Source organism: Octopus bimaculoides, chromosome 6, assembly GCF_046866305.1.
Source record: "Octopus bimaculoides isolate indiv1 chromosome 6, ASM4686630v1, whole genome shotgun sequence".
Classification (NCBI taxonomy): Eukaryota; Metazoa; Mollusca; class Cephalopoda; order Octopoda; family Octopodidae; genus Octopus; species Octopus bimaculoides.
Genome location: NC_142933.1, coordinates 84,102,054 through 84,126,991, shown reverse-complemented (window position 1 = coordinate 84,126,991; position 24,938 = coordinate 84,102,054). Strand labels below are relative to the sequence as shown.

General features: G+C 34.7%; 1 protein-coding gene across 3 annotated transcripts in view; it reads right to left on the bottom strand.

The window, feature by feature from the left end:
- Window positions 1–24,938, bottom strand: part of LOC106870527 (BAI1-associated protein 3) — a 1,021,331-nt gene that overhangs the window by 170,364 nt on the left and 826,029 nt on the right. For all 3 annotated transcript variants that reach the window (XM_052968680.2, XM_089354166.1, XM_052968681.2), the window contains 2 exons: window positions 11,652–11,769; window positions 1,612–1,736 (listed from right to left, as the gene is read on the bottom strand). In XM_052968680.2, coding sequence (XP_052824640.1) covers window positions 1,612–1,736; window positions 11,652–11,769 — 243 coding nt within the window. The remainder of the gene's footprint in view (window positions 1–1,611; window positions 1,737–11,651; window positions 11,770–24,938) is intronic.

Sequence of the window (24,938 nt, the reverse complement as noted above, 5' to 3'; positions counted from 1 at the left end):
GAAACCTCTCATTCCATTTTATCGCATCTCTGGTCAGCTTCCGCTTTTTCAGTCCATATTCTTTGAGGTCATCGTTGATTATTAATCAGGTCTCGGTTACCATTGGTCACGCATTTACGTCATTCATTATTACAGAACTGTTTTTTGCTTTCTTTCTTTCGTTCGTTCGTTCATACATTTATTGCTTAGTCACAGCTATAACACAACATTTCAGTGTGTAGCAAGCGATAATTTCTGAATAGCTTTCAGAGAATTAGGCAATAAAAAAAATCGACTAAGAACGATCGTTGCATTGTAACAAATTCAAATTTTCCACTTTGAATTGAAATGTTAAAATTGAAATACATTTCGATTATTTTTATTTTTTAAACTTATTCAATCAAGTCTATGCATTGATTTAATAATGTAATAATTTATGTCTTTCCATTAAAGTGGCCAATTTTAAGGCTGAAAAGTAACTAAAATACGACTGGTATCATGTCCAATACCAAGAAAATTAACATACACCAAATTGTAGTAGGGAGTCTTCAATAATCGCTAAAGTCATTATTGCAAAGAATGGGAGCATGTTACAATTCCAAATTACATGAAAGGTACTGGTATAATACATATAAACAGCGATAATATACTAGGGCTGGCATTGAATATGAAAACTAGCAACAAATCCATGCTGATATCTTTACCGTAGTGGCTACAAAATAGCCAGTTCAAAACGAAGTCTAATTAATCATACTAAGATACTTCTCGCGACGTCAACGAAACGCTTGGTGAGTAAATTGCTAGTGAGTGGACAGATCGAAAATGATTTCAACGATTTCCCAGGGGAGACCTGAACCTTGAAGATCGTCACCGTAATGGACGCCCATCTATCATCGATGACCGTCAATTAAAGACCATCATTGAGAAAGATCCAAGTAAATCCACTGGAGAACTGGCAAATGAATTTCAAGTTAGCGAGAAAACTGTTGAAACCATTTGCATGCGATCGGAAAATTAAAAAAATACATAGATTTGTTAGTGTCATGAGGGAGAGGTTTGCTTCAACAACCACCGGATGCTCTTTCATGGGCATTATTGTTTTGAGTCCTTCGAATCATAGGGCCGGTTATTCGGTTTCTGTGACGTTTAAGTGATCGACATCACAACGTTTCCACTGATTAGGATGTCAATCTGTCACAGAGTTACTCATTTACAGCTGAGTGGACTGGAACCATATGAAATGAAGCGTTTTGCTCAAGAGCACGAAGCACGTCCCAGTCTGAGAATCAAGACTACGATCTTGAGATTGTGACATTAATTTAACACCTAGGCCAGGTGGTTTCGCTATCTATTTCAAAGACCTCCCTATATCTTCATATTTCCAATTGTTTAAATGTCGATCAGTATTCGTAGTTTAATCCCAGGTTATTCGTCAATAAACATAATTAAAAAACGATTTTCAGTCTCACAAAACTTACATATTTGCTTGACACTAAATAAATAAATTTTAAATTATTTTAATGTTACAAACATTGTAAATGCAAACACAGGTGTATAATATTTAAAGCGCAAATAACAGAGTTATTATATTATTTAAGATCGTAAAAATAAAATAAACTGGTGTTGACATACCTTAGCATACATTCTAGGGAATGCATTGCATCCTTTTGACTTGGAATGAAAACATCCCTTTGTTTGCGAATGAGGTTTAAGCAGTAATCTATGAATAAGTTGAAGGATTCTATCAGCGATTCTTCCTAGAATGAAGGAAATGAATATAGATATAAACATTATATGACAAACACATATAAAGGCAGAATGTTATAAAAATGCGTACACGTACACAGATTTATAAATGTATGTACCCAGTTAGTGCTGATTGTTGGAAAAGAGAGTAGTCAATGTCATTGAAGAGATTCTTTTCTTATCTAGGCACAAGGCCCGAAATTTTTGGGGAGGGGCCAGTCGATTAGTTCGACCTCAGTACGCAACTGGTACTTAATTTATCGACTCCGAAAGGATGAAAAGCAAAGTCAACCTGGGCGGAATTTGAACTCAGATGGTAAAGATAGACGAAATACCGCTAAGCATTTCGCCTGGCGTACTAACGTTTCTTATTTCTTTACTGCCCACAAGGGGCTAAACATAGATGGAACAAACAAGGACAGACAAAGGGCTTAAGTCGATTACATCGACCCCAGTGCGAAACTGGTACTTATTTAATCGACCCCGAAAGGATGACAGGCAAAGTCGACCTCGGCGGAATTTGAACACAGAACGTAGCGGCAGACGAAATACCGCAAAGCATTTAAGCATTTCGCCCGGCGTGCTAACGTTCTGCCAGCTCGTCGCCTTGAGATTGATAACATATTCAGTCATAACTTGCCTGAAGACTCTGTGCAATCACAAGCAAAACTCTGAGTAGCAGGAGACTGACTCGACCTCCACCCCCCCTCCCCACACACACATATATATATGTATGTATATATGTATATGAAACTATGCACTAAAACATGGGTTCAAATTGTTAACAACCCTAATTTTTTTCCTTTGACTAACTCCAGATTTCCTTTTAATTTTTGATAAGATGGATACATGGATACCAGTTATATCTTAAATCACTCAATGTAACAAAAATATTAGACATTCTCTAAAATATATTGTTGTGCCTTTTCGAACTCGATTTACATTTTGAACCATAATTTATTATTTGTATGGACTCTTAACCCCCTTTCAACTATATAAATATACATATACATACATATATATACAGACGCCCCCCCCCCCCACGCCCCCCATATATATATATATATATATATATATATATATATATATATATATATATATATATAAAACACATATATATATATGTGTGTATATATATGTAGCTATGTTCTGTTAAGAACGTAGTAGAGTACAGTATAAAGTTCGTCTTCCTTCAGATTTACCCTGTGCTATCCAGGCGGAGTAAAAAGTAAGCAACGTCTTGAAAAAAAAGTTTATCACAATATATTTCAACAATCAGAGAGAGAGAGAGAGAGAGAGAGAGAGAGAGAGAGAGAGAGAGAGAGAGAGAGAGAGAGAGAGAGAGAGAGAGAGAGAGAGAGAGAGAGAGAGAAATAGAGAGAGAGAGAGAGAGAGAAATAGAGAGAGAGGGATAGAGAGAGTGAGAGAGAGAGTGAAATTAGGAGGAACTCGAAAATAGCTTCTACGAGAAAGTATTTAGGCATCCGTTAATCAGGTTAGATTACGGTGGTACTTGAGCAAGCCAGCAACAATCGTTCTTTCATTACATGTCCATGCGATATGTTTGCATAAATTAAACTTAAGAATTTCAGGGACAGCAGTTACTAGATGGAGAGACAATTGGTTTGGTAGTGACAGATTACATATCAGTTTGTGTGGCTGCGTCAGGACCTAGTACATTCAGTAGGCAATAATCTGACATCGGGTGGTGGCAGAGTCTATATATATCCGGCGATAGTGCACTGGCCAGCTAGGGCTAAGTATGCTCGAATGATAGTTTCCGTATATCAATGTTTAATGACTTAAAGTCCATTAACACGTACACACACACACACTCGCACACACACACGCGCGCGCGGACACATGGCACACATGCAGTCATACACATGTCTGAACTGAAATATACTTTCTGCTGAGTCAGATGTCAGATCGCAGCGATCAACTGACGATCACCTTTTGAGAAAAAGTGGGAGCAGTATGGTGGCATGCCCTATAATAACGCATCGCTGCTACCACTCTTTCTAGGGGATTCTTTATTGCTCCTGGTAGATGATGCCTTTGCACCACTCAGGTGACAACTCTCATGGGTCTCTTTTGGAGTAGTCGATCTTGGCGAGGGTTTACCGAGGCTGCATTGCAAATCCTGCCTCAACAACTTTTGCGACACGCGCCAGTCCCGGTACTACTGTGTTAGAGCAACATGAAATGGAGTGTTTTACTCAAGAACACAATACACCGGCTGCTCCGGGATTCGAATCCTCGAGCTGGTGATAGCGAGAGTAACATCCGAACCACAAGATCATGCACCTTAAGAAAAAGATTTTTATTTAGGTAAACGAGAAACTCTGCAGCATCATATATTGACTGCTCTCTTCCTCTATAAAACACACACACACACACACACACACACACACACACACAACCGCACACTTGTACATATATACATAAATGCTTCCGTACAGTTTTCGTCTATCGAATTCCCCCCCCCCCCTCCCATCCCCCCATAATATTTTTTCAGTCCGAACCTAAAGTAAAAGCCTGTCATACGTTGACTCTGGTAACAGAATCATGCAAGAAATCTTGTACCTATTGAAATCGATTGCATAATAGGTTATATAAGAATGTTCCAGAGATCCAGGAATAAAGTAGGAATATTTGAGCTTATTGAAAAGCTACGGACCAAAATGCAGGCGAATCAAAGCAAGGTCGTTCACGTAAACACACCACGGTGTTGCGGGTAATTCATGAAACATTATGAGCTGGGTATAAAGAATAGAATTCCTTAGAAGATTCATATCAGCATCTCGGATGGAGAATTATAAATCTCTTTGACCATCAAGAAGCGTGGTTTAATTCATATACGTCGTAAATTACTCGATATTTTGTGTTAATATAGCTAATCCAGTATCAGTAGACACAATTTATGTGATGAAAGTGAAATAGTATTGATTTTGTTTCTGCTCACCGACTTGTTAATAACATACATTGAAACTAGCGGATTTCAATGCATTTTACAATCAATCAACAGAAACCATAAATTGAAATCAGCCACACAGAAAACGATATTCTAAAGTTTTATTTTTCTTTATCTGGATTAAACGAGGAAAATATAGAGACTACCATCTTGTTCAGAATCTACATAATTGCCGGAAGAAAAGGCGAAAGTTATCCTCGGACTTGAGGCCTTATCCAGATGCTTATCAAAGTGAGCACGCCACTAACGCCACCCCTATGACATATGATGGTTTCAAACTGCCCGGTTTTACACCAGAGACATTATTAAACGGATGGTCTAAAAACGGATAAACCCTTAAATCAGTGAAACATTGGTATTTCAAACACAACATTATAGCCATATCGATGGAAGAAGCGTTGTAGTTATTATCTGTTCAGGCAACGTGTCTCCTTTATATGAGAGAATATAGAAAGATGAAGCTAGTAAAGTAATACGGTCTTTAAAAACTGGATGTAGAAAAGCGTAAAATAGAATGCAAGCTATTGAACTGAACATGGAATGTTGCCATACATACATTTTAGCTTGAATTACTAAGTGTAGCAGAAATGAAGTGAATGAATGTACGATGCAGAAAAATATGTTATAGAATGGTAATTAGAAAATATAAAATTCAATGGAGTGAAGTCTATATCATTTAAGCAACTGCATCTCTTCTTCATGTGTTTTGTTATTAGATTTTGTAGCAGTTATGTGTAGTAGTACACGCTTCAAGACAGGAAGATTTGTGGATTCGCAGCAACTGTCATATTGTATGGTGGATTGTATTACACGATTTCTTTCCTTTCGTTTTTATTTTTGGTTCATGAGGCATTTCATTTATTTCAATTTTCATTGAAGCTGCTTCTTGGTAATATAGCTTTGCAATGGAAGGTTTTGGAAATATATTTTGTTTGGTGAAAGTTTTGATATTATTCTTCATATACTTAGCTTCAAATTTTGCTATGGTTGTCAGATGGCGGTTAGAGCATCTATCGATATATACTGCTTCTTTTTCTTACTTTTTGGGAGAGGTATTGTTTGTCTGTGCTCACGTCTATTTTTATGTCAAGGTAATTAATGAATCTTATCGTTATAGAGATTATCATATATCGCAAATAAATGGCTGGAGACAATGTATAAGTATATTGCGTTTTGTGAATAAACAACTTTTCTTAATATCAACAGAGAAAAAGGCAGCGAGCAGCCTGAATCGTTAGCCTGCCGGATAAGATATTTAGTAGCATTTCGTCCGTCTTTGCGTTCTGAGCTCAAATTCCGCTGAGGCTGATTTTGCCTTCTATCCTCTCGAGGTCAATAAAATAAGTGCCGGTTGAATACTGGGGTTGATCTACTCGACGTACTTTCTTCTCCCGAAATTACTAGCCTTGTTCTAAAATTTGAAACCAATCTCAACAGAGAGGGTCTAAAAAATGCTACCCTCCCACCAGCATAGAGAGAAAAATGTCTCCTCAAACAATTCAAAAACGAAAGTGGTTAAAAATTAAAGTTCTATCCAAACTAATGTTATTCTGAATAATCAGCCCTTTAGATGTAAGCATCCATTACGTAAACATGTACCAATTATCAAAAACGTGAAAACAAATTAATTTACCCCAGAAAATATTCCAATAAACACAAAGATACAAAATCGCCATATCATAAAATCTGGTGGGGTCAATGAGAATAATGTATGGAGCATTGTGTAAAGACTTCGAGTAGAGCTAAACCCGTTATTCATTTACGTTCTCTGCTGAAATATTGTAATGGCGAATATATAGGGACTCAAGCACTCAAGGTTGACTATATATTTGCAAATACTTGTATTTTTACACTTCCTCGAATAAACTCTGACAATATTATTTGAAGAAGTGTGGCAGTTGCTTACTCCTGCATTTCTGTCCACTCCCCGCCGCCGATGTTCATTCAGAACGAAGGTTGGTAACTTAGGTCGATGCAAATTGGCACTTGTGTCATTGTAGGAGTGGTGTGAAAACGCGGCGGAAAACAAATATATGACCCCTCAAGAAATGGCGTAATAAGCCAGAAATATTGAATACAATATTAGTCTACATTAATTCATATATATGTTTTCTTGTGATTTACCTTGCATTTATTCGCATGTGGAGTATCACTACTACCCATACAGCGAAGTAAATAAAGATTGAATGAACGTGTGCGCTGTAGATAATTATTCAGAATTGGCAAAACAAAAAAAAAAAGGAAACATCTGTTCATATCTAAGAAAACATGAGAGATGCTTGCAGGGAAGCCAACACGTGTCGACTAACTGTATGTGTGACCAGAAAACATGATGAATATTTGTTTTGAATATCAATGACATATGCTAACGGGTAAAGCACATCACGGAAAACATATCATACAAACTATTTTTACTATTATGTAAATGACCAGTATAAGAATGACAAAACGATAAGTAAGTATTACGGGCAAGAGAGAAAAGATAATGGGAAAGAAAGTGGGACAGAAAGAGAAAAAGGAATGAGAGGGAGAGAGAGAGAGGGGGAGAGAGTGACAGACAGACAGACAGAGGGAGGGAGAGAGTGGGGGTAAATGAGGGGAAATAAGGAAGGGGTGGATTGAAAAATCTATGAGATTGGAAACAAATATTCAAATAAAGACAGAATTTATTTGTACACAGGCACTAGGTCACCATCTTGGTGTAAGGATACAGACGATAATATCGATTAAATGGAATCTTAGTGGTTAGCTGGTATTTTGTTGTATTGATCTCAGAAAGGTGAAAAACAAGTGTTTGAAGAAAATGCTACTGATAAAAAATTTAACTTTGTCGAATAATAATATTTAATTTTTTCTTATAATAACTAGTTTTGACTAATGCCTAGTTTTGAGTGATAGGAGGCATTATTACATGTCTTCTACTTTACACTGTAAGGGTACACGCGATTTCCTCAGACTATTCATTTTCTTCTCTCCGAACTGTTCCATGTTCCCTCTTTCTGACGAAGAGCCATGCTCGAAACGTCACACACAACATTTTTTATTCGATCATAAACTTTCTCTGAGCATCAATCTAATGCATTCACTGTGTACATTATTCTGATTTTTTTGTTGTTACCCCGCTTTTGGTTTTATGTTTGATTTGCCTAAATATATATATAAGAATCCAAATTGATTGCAACTGAAGCTGGAAGATCAGCATTGTTAGACTATATTCTGTATGGGTGGCCGGGGTTAATTACTCTCCCTCGTGTGTAGGATAGAGAAAACTAGGGTGTTACACCAGGTTCGTCAGCTGACAGTGGCTTGAAGTTCATTGAAGGGGTGTACATCTGATAGCAACAATAAAATAGTTAATTCTTCCTGTTGAAAGATACAGCAAATTCATAGAATACGATAGTTTTTCGCAGAGAAGAGACAGATTTGGCAATTGCGAGTTCAGAGTAAGTCTCCAGATGAGGTGGGGCAGGTAGATGGAGTTTCCCCTAAACCTGTACGTGAAGGAGTGCTCTGTTTAGATAAAGGTTACTCATTCTCTCGCAAAGAAAATGCTGACAGTGAGTTTAAAGCTCCGTGGAGAGCGAAAATTCGAAGTCACTGTCAACATTACTCTTTGCCGAAATAAATTGCACAATCTATATCTTTGTATTAAGTACTCCTTCATGCAATATATAAAAGCCACTATGTATGGTAATATAAAATATACACGGTTATACATCTATATATGTGTGTTTAGTGCATGTTTGTGTGCTGTTGCTAATATTTTTGTGGTCATATATATATATATATATATATATATATATATATATATATATATATATGTATGTATGTATGTATGTATGTATGTATGTGTGTGTTAGATAGATAGAGAGAGAAGGGGGGAAGAGATTAATTCACATAAGAAGTTTCTAAAATATAATGCAATTAAAGACTTTTAATAATCGATTATATCATATTCACATAAAAAGTTACATGTTTGTTCAAGAAAATTTTATTCTATTTGAAAATCATTTTAAATCCTCAGATAAATATCGGTACTTTATACGAAGAGCTTCAAGTTTTATCATTTATCTTTTTTATGACACCTGTAGACACACGCACACATGCACGCACACATGCACGCACACATGCACACACACACACACACACACACACACACACACACGCACGCACACACACACACACACACACACACACACACACACACACACACACACTCGCACACAAAAATATCACATGTAAAAAGATAAAAGAGATTTAAAATTCATTGGTAAACATTTCAAGAAAGCTCAAATAAAATATAAGTGAAAATATTTCCTGGCAAGCAAAAGATATAAAAGATATTAATTATCATTTCAATTTAATTAATTTGTTTTTTAAAATTTTCAATGCATTTTAATTTAATTTATCGAATATCTAAAGAAAGATTCAGAATTAATTAGTAATTAGGTTCTACATAGAAGGTTTGCTAAAACTTAGTTCTGGTAGAATATCTTAGTATTATGAAGAGACAGCAGTAACGGTTATCATTACGATATTCCTCTCTCGACTGGATTATTTGTGTTATTAGCGAAGTCCCAGCTGCTTTTTCAGACTATATTATAATTGCATTAACTACTTTTTCATTACAATCTAGTTGTTGTCGCTGTTGTTCTAGTTATCTTATAGTTGTTCTGATTGTTTTCTGTCTTATATATATATATATATATATATATATATATATATATATATATATATATATATATATATATATATATGTATGTATGTATGTATGTATGTATGTATGTGTGTGTTAGATAGATAGAGAGAGAAGGGGGGAAGAGATTAATTCGCATAAGAAGTTTCTAAAAGTTGTTTCTTGTTTCACAAAATCAAACTTAATATAAGAAATACGAGTGATATATAAATCAAGATAATGAAGAAAGAAAGATAATGAACAAAGAGACCGCGTAAAATAAAATCGATAAAAGAAAAAATAAAGAAAAAATGCATGCGTGTGTGTATGAAAGTAGGTGTGTCAAGTGAATAAAAGACATGAATGAAGATTAAATAAATTAAATTGTGACGTACTGAATGTCGCACATAAATTCTTAATTAATTGAAATTTACCTCTTAGTTGAAGAATGACTACAAAGACCCTGCGGCAATTGTTAGTGAGTTTGAAAGATAAGGGTAGATAACTCAAATAAATAAAGAAATAATTATTCAAAGTTAGTTTACATGCTGAGGCGAATGACGGTTCGATCCTTGTTTTCTCTACTGTGTGCCATTGTATCGAACTATTAGATCTCTCTACATGACTCAATGTGAATGATCACTAAACAAAACATTTCTCATTATATAAAAAAATGACAAATAATTTTCGATTTGTATAATTTACATAGTTTAGGAAATAATATGTAATAAGTAGAATAACTCAAATGTGCCGATAGTACGACATGTACGTTGAGTGCATACTTACTTATGCAGAAAGAGTGTGAATCAGAAGTGAAATAAATTAAAAGTATAAAAAAGCTACAAAATGCATTAAATAATAATATAAATACATTCCTTCAATACTTATTGATGTGCAGAAAAAGAATGGTGGTGAATTCTTCTCAGGGACCGTTTCACAATATCTTCACCCCTCCTCAACGAACATGCACTCATCTTGCTTTCCCAATTAATCAACTGCGTAAAAAGCAGCCATGCATTAGACTGAAATGATTAGTGGCTAGCTTAATCTGTATATTTATGCTCTTGAAGGTTCTTCATTAAATAAATCAATATCTATTTATGCACCAAACGATGTAAATTAGAACTAAAGTAGTTTTCTGTTTTTGAAATGTTCGATCCTTAATTTTTTCTTTCACAATCGTTAACAGTTATCGCAATATGTATATATCTCTTCTTCAGCTAAGAAAGAAGTTTAAGTTAAGTATCTCCTGCTTACATTCACGCCTTTGGCCTATATTCACGCCTTTTGCACTTCATTTACCTCATTACCTCGTAATTACTTTTAGCTACGTACGAAAATCGACAAAACTCCTTGTAAGACCAAAGATGACCTGAAGGCAAGGATTACGGTAGTATTCACCAACTTAAACAAGGTGACCATCCAGAAGAGATGCAGGAGGTTCCGAATTCGTCTGGAGGCCGTGGTTGAAGCCAATAGTGATTTTATTGAATAAATTTACTCTTTAATGTTTCAAGGTATTTTTATGTAATTTTGGTAAATATATCTGTTAAAATGAAAAGTCATTGTTATTTTCATTTTTCCGTAACTTAGACGACAATATATTCACCGCATGCATATATATGCATATACATATATATACCTGCTTACATATATATGCATATATGGATATATATATATATATATGCATATGCATATATGTATATATATGCATACGTGTATGTATATGTATTTTATACGTGTGTATAAATATATTTCCAAACGTATATATGTATAAAGATAGACAGATAGATAGATATATAGATAAATAAATAAATAAAGAGAAAAAATGCGATTGAGAAAGAGGGTGGAAAAAGCATGATAAAGGGGTATTAGGGATGTGGAAATGAAGGTTTCATATAGGAAGGAACAGAATATTGAGAAATGTGTTTAAAGAATCGACAAACATTGAATGACGGAAAATACATGATAACGTATCAGACAATGGAAGAAAAGAGATTTTATGAATATATATATATATATATATATATATATATATATATATATATATATATATATATATATATATATATATATATGTGTGTGTGTGCATGTATAATATATAAAGATCTATTTGCATGTGTCTATGTGACTGAGAGAGAGAGAGAGAGAGAGAGTGTGTGTGTGTGTATGTGTGCATGTGTGAGAGAAGAGACAAACAGAGAGAACCAAAGAGAATGTGCGTAATATATTATAGAGGATGATTGATGTTTCTTAAATTAGAGTACATCTACTTACTTCAATGGATGAGAGCTGACCTGGTTCCCAGACCGAGTCTAATCTCTCAAGCTGTAGGTACATCAGGGCGTAATCAAACGTATGTTCAATATGCTTTCGACAAAAGGCCGCCCAATAGCTGCAAGCAGAATGAAATATGAAATTACAATGGAATTACATCAAAAATACTCGATCAATAAATTCAGTAAAGGACTAATTGTCATTATTGATGTGGTTGTTCTTATTGTTATTATTATTGACCTTGTCTTTATCATCCTCGTTAATTATAGCAATAAATTGATAATTAATATGCATAACGATAACTATTCCCTTATTTGTAATATGGACATTATACGATATTGGAGTAAAATAATAGGGTAAAATACTGGTAAACAACTATTCAGAGTAGTAATAAGGTGGGGGTTGATGCTAATAAAAACAACAACAACAATAATAATAATAATAATAATAATAATAATGATGCGGGTTATAGTAATCAAGTATAATCTTTAACATCAGCAGAAGCCTATTGTTGTTGTTATTATTATTATTATTATTATTATTATTATTATTATTATTATTATTATTATTATTATTATTATTATTATTATTCAGTAGTTTTATTTTTATAACGTGCTTTCACTTCATTACCGAGCGCAGCTCTGTGCGCCTTGGGTATGTGCTGTGGTTTGCTGTGGTGCTCTTATGTTTACTGTATTGAAAGTGTTTTGCGTAGAATGTGTGCAGTACCCAGTAGTGCAATTTTCTGTATGTTATATATATTTGTAAGTCCTGGTGTTTTTGTTATGTATTTGTCTGAATATTTTTTTATTATACCTAAGGCACCTACTATGATAGGAATTGTTTCTGTTTTTAGATTCCACATTCGAGTTATCTCTATTATTATTATTATTATTATTATTATTATTATTATTATTATCATTAAGGCGGCAAGCTGGCAGAATCGTTACCACGCTGGGAAAAATGCGTGAAATACTGGGATCGATGTGACCCCAGTATTTCCCAGAAAATTAATCCCGCCAAATTTCAGGTCTTGTGCCTTTAGTAGAAATGATTATTATACTTATTAAGGCGGCGAGCTGGCAGAATCGTTAGCATGCCGGGCGAAATGCTTAGAGGTATTTCGTCTTCTGTTTCGTTCTGCGTTCAAATTCCGCCGAGGTTAACTTTGCATTTCATCCTTTCGGGGTCGATGAAATAAGTACAAGTTACGCGCTGGAATCGATGTAATCGATTATCCCCCTTTCCCCCAAAGTTTCAAGGCCTACAGTATTATCCTTATTATTATTATTATTATTATTATTTGCTATCGTAATAACAAGAAGAACACTGACTATACCAGTAACCATAGTAATAATCATTGATTTATTCAAAAGTAGTAGAAAACGAAAAGAAAAGTAAAGTAACACAAGTATGAAAGAGCAGAGGTTTGATTGAGTTAAAAATTGTAAATGGAGTGATTAAGTTTAATGAAGCAAATTATGTTCTCGTGTAATTTTCTTACAATTTTATCAATACATGTTATTGGCGGATCATTGAAGGGCGGATGATGGGTCTGCTGTTTGACTTGTAAAGTATGAGAGAACTTGGTTTTCTAGGATGCTCTAAAATTGATTAAAATCGATTAGAACTGATTACATGCTATACATATGTCGCATATTTGTAATTTTAACTATTTCTCTCTCTCTCTCTCTCTCTCTCTTTCTGTCTCATTCGTTCGCTCTATCTTAACGCACGGTCCAAAACCTCTTGAGAGGGCAACAAGTCGAATTGTATATTTGTTATTTGTTTTTTTTCTTTTAACGATAGATAGGAAGAATTTGTGACATTCATAAGATAATGCGATTCCGATTGTGAATCGAAATCAAGTATAAGAATGACTTTGTCAAGAGCGTGCATAGCCCAGTGGCTTTCATGAGGAAGTGTGTTTGTTTCGAGGACAGAGCTGTGTGTTGCGTTCTCGAGTTCATTCAGCTGTAGAAAAGAGTTGCAACGTCAGTGGTGCGAAGCTGTATCGGCCTTTGCTTTTCCCTTCGATAGCGTCAGTGGCATGGAGAGGGGACGCTGGTATGAATTGGGCGTCTGCTAGTCTTTCCTAAACAACCTTGCCCTCATTTGTACCTCGGAGGGGAAACTTCTAGGTGCAATCAAATGGGTATTCAGGAATGGAGGGCTTCTTATAAACAGACAGAAATATACTGTTAGTAATTGTAATCTATTCCTACTTCCACCCGCCCATCTCTCTCTCTATATGTATATATTTTTGTGTAGGTGTGTATGTATGTGTATGTGTATGTATGTGTATGTGCATGTATGTGTGTATGCATATGTGTGAGCGTGCGCTCTCGTGTGTGTGTGTATGAAAGAGCCAGCCCACAGAAAGCGTGATTGGTGTTTTGAAATTTTATATAACAAACTCGTATTTCCGCAAGCTGACTGACGACACTGTTGTTGCGAAAGCTGATTTGTCTGCTTCATCGGTATTGTCCCAAATCATCACTGCGTGATGTAGCGCAGTGGGGCCCATATAATGTTGTAGTCTTCTGAATGAATACACTTTAAGTGTTAAATGACAGCACATTTCTGATCCCTTGCAATGTCATATATTGCTTTAAGTAACATTTTTGGATAATTTACTCTTGTAAGTGTGGAAGCTAACAAGCATAACAAGCACAGAGGTTTCAAGAAACGGTCGTACACGAGTTTTGTAGAAATCTGAAGGTGGTGAGTTCGGTACACAATATACATGCTTGTGTGTATGTGGCCACAGCGCGGATATATGTGGGACTGTATATGTACATATGTAGATATATATTTTGTTATGCGTTCTTTTAAGGCTTGTGTGACTGCACAGGCACACATGTATGCGTGCATACATGTGAATATCTATGCACATGTGTGTGTGTTTGTGCGCAAAATACACGTGTAAATGTATATGTATTTTTGTATGTATGTATGCTTGTATATATTTATACGTGTGGCCGAGCGCCCTATCAGACATATTTACAAAGACAATAAATAAATGCCATGTCTACCAAACCGGAACTCGTTAGAGCTAAATGCCATTAAAACGTCAAGACAGACATGTCTAATGTCCTACTCACATTCTTCGATATATGCCGGTGACTGCCATTGTTACACCGATTACTAAGATGACCAAAAGCCCTTCTACCTCATTTCCTTCATATTTTGCAATTCGATACACACACACAAAGACGAAGACAGGTGGTGTAGAAAACAAACAAACAGATGTATTAGTATGACGCTCGGGAAGTGAAAAAGTCTTTAACGTTTCGAGCCTACGCTCTTCCACAGAAAGCAACACAGAAAGAAACAAGGAGAGAAAAAAAAATAGAATGTGTAGTGGCTAGCGATCTATCATGGCGAATGTGTGTGTGTGTGTATATATATATATATATATATATATATATATATATATATATATATATATATATATATATATATATATATATATATATATATATATATATATATATATATATATATATATATATATATATATATATATATATATATATATGAAGGAGTAGTATGGCCTAGTAGTTAGGGTGTTGCTCCACGATTGCGAGATCGTGGGTTCGATTCTCAGACCGGGTTTTGTGTTGTGTTCTTGAGAAAATTACTTCATTTCACGTTGCTCTGCGATCATTTCGTCATCTGACATGTGGTACATGGTGCACCTGTGCAGGTAATGTCGATTTGATGGAGGGAGTGAGCTTATGTGTGCATTTGATCACTTTATTCTTATGATCCTCATATTCTTATTATCTTGTCGACCTCTGTTCTGCCATACCATCTTCCATGCCCATAATAAGTATGACTATTGTACATGAGGGCATGCAACAATCCTCATATTGTACTTTTGTTGCATATACCAAAGAAACGAACCAACCGGTTTGCGCAGCAGGGCCATAGATTCCTGCAAAAGCACAAATTATCTCGCAGAAATGCGACAACGTTAAATAGTGCTTAAAGCTCTTAAATATAATGTCTGCTGCGTTTCTTATCAAAACTCCCAACGCTGTCATTATTTTCAAACCATGTAGAACATAGGAGTGAAATGTGGAGCTGCTTACTGAGCCCAGAACTTTCGGTAATGTATCATACCTTCCAATATATGCATACCTGCATATATATATATGTGTGTATGAGAGTGCGTGTAGAAATGTAAGAATTTACGAACACACACAGAGTTAATTAATTAGTTATTTATTATATCGAAAATGGACACTGAACAGACAAGTACGAAACTTCGATAAGACTGTTAACTTTTAATACAATATATATTTCTCAAGAAGAGAATTACAATAACTAGTGATGACTTTCACCACACAGAACGCTTTTAGTTGTAAATTCATGGAAAATCCTTGCAAGAGAAAATAGACAAAAAGCACAATGGAGTGTATAAGCTAGAAGCTTTTCTACTACATCTTAATTGAAATGTCAAGCAGAAAATACTGTAACATCTGATGATAGAAAAATCCGTAGTTATGTCGCACCCAAAGGAAAGCAATTTAACCAAAGAGATTTCTTAAAGAATTTATGGCTTGCATATTCGGATATTAATACTATGATGGGATATTTCCCAAATTCATGTCTTCAAAAGCAATATGAAGGAAATGAGAATCAAACAGTCACAGATGCCGGTGCAATCAATAAAGATGCAAGGCCAACCAATAATAAAAGATATAATTATCTTTCAGATCAAGTAAAGCCAAGCAAAATAATTTCAAGCTGTGATAGGCACATCAATGCCAAGCATTCTACGAAATAAAAGTTATAGTACATAACCTAAAATGACTGCCATACCCAAAGTTCTCCAATGTTAACAAGCAAAGCCATTGTATATATATATATATATATATATATATATATATATATATATATATATATATATATATAAACAAAGTAGCACAAATTGAAGTTTAAGAGCGGTGGAATGGCCGAATCCTTAGGGCATCAGACAAAATACCAGTAGTTGGTCTCACTTGGTCTATTCTATGTTCAAACATCGCCAAAATCCACATTGCTTTTCGTCCCTCTAATATAATGTAGTACTGGCGGTCTAATCCTGTATAACTAATTGACTTTCGATCTATTTCAACGTACCGTAGGCTAATATAATAGAGCAGAACCTCAACACATGCTAAATTGCTGGGCTCTGACGAGAAGTGAAATGGCGTATCATTTGGAATAAACTGCTGGCAGATTAATATTTCTATATATTATGCTACAGTACTGCCAAAGCAACACATACGCATTCTGTAATGCCTATGCACATACTTATATACATACAAACATTGTTCTTGTATGAAAGTGAACCTCATTATAAAGACAAAGAGCAAAATAAGAAATAGAAATTATAATAAAAAAATGGAAAAGTGTTAAAGAATTAACTGAAGAATTTGTACAAGGGATATTCATAGAAACAAGGGATATAATAAACACTACAGAGAAACATCAAACAGAGTAACTTTAAAAGGTTGTTGCGAATAATTTATATTGAATCCCAGAGAGAAAAGTGAAAATAAAGGCGTGTGTCATACAAACTGACTTCGTCGCTGGCGTTGTTGTTCTTTTTGTTCGTAAATGTTAGCTCTGGTAGAATAAATATATTCCAAGTGCAGTAATCTATCCTATTTAACATGCAGGAGAATACTATTAACTAGGGTGCCTTTCTCTAAGTTAGTAGAGTGTAACTTAAGGGCAATTTACCCAATAATTCTAGCAGGTGAGGCCACTTTGCTTTAGTTCTTAGGTTTAGTATTCAGTGAACATATGCCTATACGTTTTTCGCTAAGCCTTTTGCTTTAATAACTTTTAACGAGTAATTGTTTCATTTACGTTCGAAAAGCTTCACTGATTCTGAATTCTGATACAAAATATGATTATATAATGCTAAATAACGAAAACGTGTATTGAGATTGTAATATCACATACCAAAAGAAATTACACACACACACACACACACACACACACACACACACACACACACACACACACACACACACACACACACACACACACACACACATACACACACACACATATTGATATCTTTATCATTCACTTGGTTCAGCCTTTAGACTGCTTAGACTGCGGCCATGCTGGGGCACCGGTCTTAAAGAAATTTCGTCGAATGCTTCCATCCCACCACTTATTTTCTTAAAGCCTGGTACTTATTCCATCTGTTTCTTTTGCCGAACCACTGAATTTCGAGAACGTAAACACACCAACATCGGTTGTCAAGCGGTATGTGTGTGTGTCGGGCGACTAGTACAGACATGAAGATACACACACACACACACATAGACACAGATATATACACATACAACGGGTTTCTTTCAGTTTTCGTCTACAAAATTCACTTACAAGGCTTTGCTCGGCCCGAGACTATAGTAGAAGACACTCGCCCAAGGTGCCACGCACTGGAAATGAAACTCGAACCATGAGTTAGGAAGCAAGTTTCTTACCTGCTATGTCTCAAGCTACTGCTATCTAGCATCTTCGGATGATCTGTCCTCAACCGCTCCACGACGGTTACTCAACGGCTATTCAACTCTCTACCAAGGGTAGACTGCCTTTATTTATATGTCATGGACGATCCTACTTCTTCGCTTGGGGGCGTCGACACATTACCATAAAGCCACGGCTATATATACATACATAACCCCCCAAAAGATGAATGGAATAGTCGACATCTGCAACATATGAACTAAGAGTGACGAAGCAAGAACGATTACCACAAAGCGATTGATTAGATACTTTATTGACTGTACAAATCGGTTGACTTATGAAGAAAGAAAACTCTCTTCACTAAATATCTCTCAGTAGTTCTAATTCTCTAATTGTTCAGTCTAAATCTAACCACTATTCGACGGTTTAAAAACGCAGGACTAACTGACACTGTACTTCTATTTTCTGATCAAATATTTCAATAATAAATAACTCACAATATGTCAGACATAGCATTAACTTTAGAATCTTCACCTTTATTTACCAAACACATCAAATAAGATAGAGAACTACCTTCAAAGTAAAGAGACTATGTTCCATGATTTAACTGAAATTAATACTATTTACACGTTGATTTATACAATTTCTGACAATAATGGCCGCACTTTCCATACATATATTTACTCGCTTATCTCTACCATATTTGCTTTCCACAGTCATATTTGATCAAATTCATAAATCGTTCTTCAAAGATAAATTACTATATCTAGATATTCAAAGAACACACACACACACACACACACACACACACACACACACACACACACACACACACACACACACACACACACACACACACACACACACACACACACACACACACACACACACACATACATGTTCATTATCAAATATTGTATTCACATACGTAAATAGAATTATAAACACAGGGTACTTTTGTGCATCTCATAACAAATGAGTTAAGAGAATGGAAGTACTTGTTGATTTCTAACGAAATATAGATTTCTTTCACTACAACACGATTTATTTACAGCATAATACTGGTAATCAAATCTTGAATCCAATTGAAAATTTCAAATTTAACTCACAACAGAACACTACTGTGTAACAAAAGATATATTCAGATATTCAGATGTATCTATTTTATTTCTTGTGTTGCTTATGTTCAAAGGCTCCCGAAACTTTCCTTTGAAATACAAATGAAAGAAAATTGATTAGAAAATTGAGAAATAAAACTAAAATTCTATTGTAGACGCTATTTACTTAGCAATGCTGTTACAAATACAGGCACACGCTCTATGGAATTCTGGGTCACACTCTGCAAATTAAATGAAACATGAAAGCTATCATAAGAGTTCAAACTCTGAGCATTGATTAGTCACTTAGCCGTTTACATATCCACATCATATACACACACGTGCATAAAAGACGTGTATACATATGTACATAGACACATCTATATAATTCAATACATGCATATATATATATATATATATATATATATATATATATAAATATATATACTATATACAATTTTATTCAAACACACAAACACACAGAATATGTTATAACCTCGGTTATTGCATATACATGGGCATATATAGTAGAAATGCATATACTTATATATACACATATAAATGCATTTGTTTTGATTACGTTACATCTTATCAACGGAGCGTATTCATCTCAGTTGAAGTTTGCACGGTTATATCTATCTATCTATCTATCTATCTATCTATCTATCTATCTATCTATCTATCTATCTATCTATCTATCTATCTATCTATCTATCTATCTATCTAAACGAATATGTGCTTTCGCGTTTATATATATATATATATATATATATATCTAAATGAGTGTGTAAGTGTGAATGTATGTATATAGTTAATCTGAATTTAAATATTGCACGCAAAACATCACCCCGTCTGAAATACCACAGACGACTGCAGTACCGAAATTTCCCTAAATTGAAACGTACCAAATATATAGAATTAATTTATTCAGTAGCAAAGAATGTATGCCTAAAGAAATGTGCACCAAATGATTTTCTCTACAGTTGCAGATATATTTTTGCTTCTCTATAAATAACGTTAATTCAGCATCATCTACTTTGTGATTCTAAAGCTATTTAATTCATTTTCTAATTTAGATCAGCTTCTTATCTCTGAAAGTAGTTCGTAATACAATGGTAAACTATAAAAATAAAGGCAAGACTGAGTACAAGAAGCCACAATAATGGCTAGCAGTTGCATGTTAAAGAATGAAGAAAGCATTGTTTTTTATACAGATGGTATGTCGGAAATTGTTCGAAGAACAAATGGCATCGATTTTTAATCTTGAATGATATAAGTATGAGAATAGCAATGTAATGTGGGTCAACTTTAGGAAATATGGGAGTTTCAGCAGCGAGCTTTATTGCTTCCTTACTCTGTTCATCTCTGTCACCTAATGCGAAATTAAGTACCACAGATGTATTGATTTTGAAATATGGCGGCGAGCTTCTAAATCTTGATCCAAAATATTTACTGAGGAGAAACAACAATGACATAAACGCCAATAACTTACATGTGTTTGCTAACAAAGACTATATATATATATATATATATATATATATATATATATATATATATATCGAAAGGGAATGAAAAATAAAACATTTACCTTCTATATTTTACTTTTCATTCCCTTTCGAAATTATCCCTAATTTCTGGTGTAGCGTTTTGACTGCTCCTTCTAGCAGGTTAGATGTCCTAGTATGGACATCTCTGATGTGTTTAAATGTACACTGTGTTTTAAATGAATAATATATAGTCTATTGACTAATTTTTTTCTTCTTTCTAGACTACTAATGGCAAATAGAATTTCTAAAATTTGTTGGGCTACCCTCAGATTTATTAATATATATATATATATATATATATATATATATATATATATATATATATATATATATATATATATATATATCTTTTCTCTTTTATATATTTCAATTAATATACTACGGCCAGGCCGGGGCAACTCCTTGAGGGAATTTTAGTCGAGTCGAGTCTGTCGACCCCAGTACTTCTTTAAGTCGGCACTTGTTCTCTCGATATCTTTTGCCGCACTGCTAATTTACGGGTACGGAAACACACGAACACCAGTTGTCAAACGGTGATGGTGGTGGTGGTGGTGGTGGGGAACAATAGACACACATACAAATATGTAAATACATATACGACGGGCGTTTGGGTTTGGAGCGGCTGTCATCGTAAGACTGTTCCGTCATAAGGAATCTACCACTTATTAACCAGAATGACAGCAAGTAGAATAAATTGGTTTTAAATTCTGGCACAAGTCCAGCAATCGTGCGGAGGATGTCAGTTGATTACATCAACTCCAGTACACAACTGATACTTATTGTATCGACCTCGAAAGGATGAAAGGCAAAATCGACCTCAGTGGAATTTGAACTCAGACCGTAAAGATAGACGAAATCCCTCTAAGCATTTTGTCCTGTGTGCTAACGTTTCTGTCAGCTCGCCGCCTTAACAACCAGTAGAATATTGGGTGCAAATTTTGCCTCAAGGCCAGTAATTTCGGGGGAGGGAATAAGTCGATTACATCGACCCCAGTACTCAACTGGTATGTATTTTATCGATATCGAAAGAATGAAAGGCAAAGTCTACCTGAGCAGAATTTGAAATTAGAACGTAAAGATGGACGAAATGCCGCTATGCATTTTGCCCACCGTACTAAATATTCTGCCAGCTCGCTGTTTAAACAAATAGTAGAATATTGACATTATTTTACTCTGTAACATTGTTATGTTACAATCTGGAGAATATTCCAGTCAATCTGCCACCCAGCAGGCAGGAAATATCTGTCTCAAGATGGTGCTGTCTAATTGATTTTATTTGCTCATGTTTCTGGCAGATTTCACCTGATGAATTGATATTTATTAACTTGTAATAATTCTATACAAAAGGTCTACTTTATAAGAATCCTTCTCCTGACAACTGCTAGGAATTATAACGGGAATTATTAGAAATTCAGTCCTTCAATTGTCGTAGTCAAAGACATATTGTCTCTTATCATATTGACTTATCTTTAATACACTTTGTCTTTGCTAGGCCACACTTATGGTCAATATAAAAGAGATACCATATATGTTCAGTTTTAGGTCTATAAACACCCGCAATACAATAACTCACAAGTACATACAAGTACATGCATTTACAAAGGGAAACATTCTCACACATGTATAATCGTGCGACTACATATATTAATATACTATTTATATGCATATATATGTGTGTACATTTTAGATATATATTCTTTTATTCTTTTACTTGTTTCAGCCATTTGACTGCGGCCATGCTGGAGCACCGCTATTAGTCGAACAAATCGACTCTAGGGCTTATTCTTTGTAAGCCTAGTACTTCTATCGTACTCTTTTGCCGAACCGCTAATTTAAGGGGACGTAAATACACCAGCATCCGTTGTCAAGCGATGCAGGAGGGACAAACACACACACACACACACACACACACACACACACACACACACACACACACACACACACACACACACACACATATATATATATATATATATATATAGTGAGAATTTACAAGAAAACAAAAGACGAGGACGGGTGTGTAAATAACAAACAGCAGTTGCAGAAATAGCGATGTAAGCAAGTACGACATAAGTGTAAATAAGGGAGTGGGGTAAGTCGTGTAGTGTACACACACACACACACACACACACACACACACACACACCCACAATAAAAAAAGATGTAGGGAACCATTGTTGGTCTGTTGAAAGCTTGCAATCAGCGACGCTATTATTCAACTTTTGCAACATGGAATACATAAAGGAGGCGATTGATATCACACTATGTTCAATTTAATCCATCTCACCATTACATATTACTCTAAGCTGTGGGTTCATTTACGAACGGGTGTGATTATAACATTTCAACTTTTGCCGACGTTACATAATGTTAAAGCTTAATAAGCATAGATTTAAACTATTGGAATCTTAATGACTTTTAATATTAGATGATTAATATATAATAATGGTTTAACAAAGCAATTTGGAAATTCTTTGGCTATATTTCATCTTCGTACCGCATATACTATAATAAATGAGATTAAAGAGATTATCCTCATTAACAGCAACATTTGAATACAAACGTGTACTAATACATATAAGATATAATACAGAGTTCTAAAGAAATGTAATGTAGATGCGTTAGCTGTGTCTCGCTTGTTGACAGAGGAGCAGCAGTATGCACAGTTGCGTTTAGTCTTTCTATAATCATTTGATCGTGTATATTCGAACTCCAAGAAATATAACAATATTGGTTTCACACTATGGCACAAGACCAGCAACTACAAAGGAGGTGGGGTTAGTCGTGTACATCGACTTCAGCACTCAACTGGTACTTGTTTTATCGCATCCATAATTAGGCACTGTATGACCTGATGGTTAAGATGTTCGCTTCGCTATAACGGAGTCTCAGGTTCGATCTTCTGCATGGTATGCTGCGTAAATGTTATTATCTATAATCCCAGGTTGACTCATATATTTCGAGAATAAAGTTGGGAAGACACAAATGGAACAGAAGCTCGCCTTTTAACTGTACGTGGGATTGCAAGCTGATTCTGCTGAAACAATACGTTAAGTGAAACGTAACATTAAGTTACATGTAACTGTTCAATGATCAGCCACTTATACTTTTACTGAGGAGCGAATAATTCACTTAATCTAACTACCGAATCCACATCGTCAATAAACGTAGATCCAAGACACAATGACATACGCGTAAATAGACAGATATACTCAAAATCTAAAATATTTCACACAGGATCTAGGGGGAGTTTTAACAAAAAATCTACCTCTTGATTACTTGACGTAAGTGAAAGTTGAACATCATGGCATGTGCATTTGAATGTATTGTTATTAGTGTTGTATTCATCAATTCACATCAGGCAAAAATATTTGCATAAAAAGTCGGGTTTTTTTGTCGTCATGGATATGAACACTCCTTCACTAATTCAGTTACGTTCCTTGAGAAATAAGTTAAATAAGAATGTAATATATATTACTTCTGATCTTATATCGAAGTTCATTTATTTTTTTCACGAAACGTATACCTCATATTAAGACTATTTTATCGTTGCTCAAAAAAAATGTTTTCAAAAAGTATAACAGTGAAAAATATTATAGCAATGCAAGCAAAGATGTTGTCTTAGTCTAGAAGATAAATACAAAAATGAAATAAAATAAAATAAAGAATACAAGATTGTCTGATGTATTATGTTTTTACGCAGAGCAAAAATAGAATATGTTGATCTTGTATTATTCAAAAATCTTAAGTATGTATTTGTCTTTCTCTCAAAACATTAACGACTAGCAAATCTTGAAGCAGAGTGCAGACATATACAAATTTTGCATTTGTTTTATCTTTTCAATGTGTATGACAAAAGAGAAGCGCAAATTATATTGTACATAGAACTGAGAAGACGACATTAACACACCACCAAATCAGTTCTATTTTACTTGAAAGAAATAAGTATCATGTTACTTGCACTGTATATCTTATTCTGTTGAACTACTGAACTCATATGGAGAATGATGAAGAGGGAATTGCAATGCAAACTACTTTAAAAACAATTCAGAAATTGTGTGCATTTTATACTATATATTTTATGGAGATAATAAACAGGAAAACAATGAGAGAGATATATATCTGATGCCAGAATGTACACACACACACACACACACACACACACA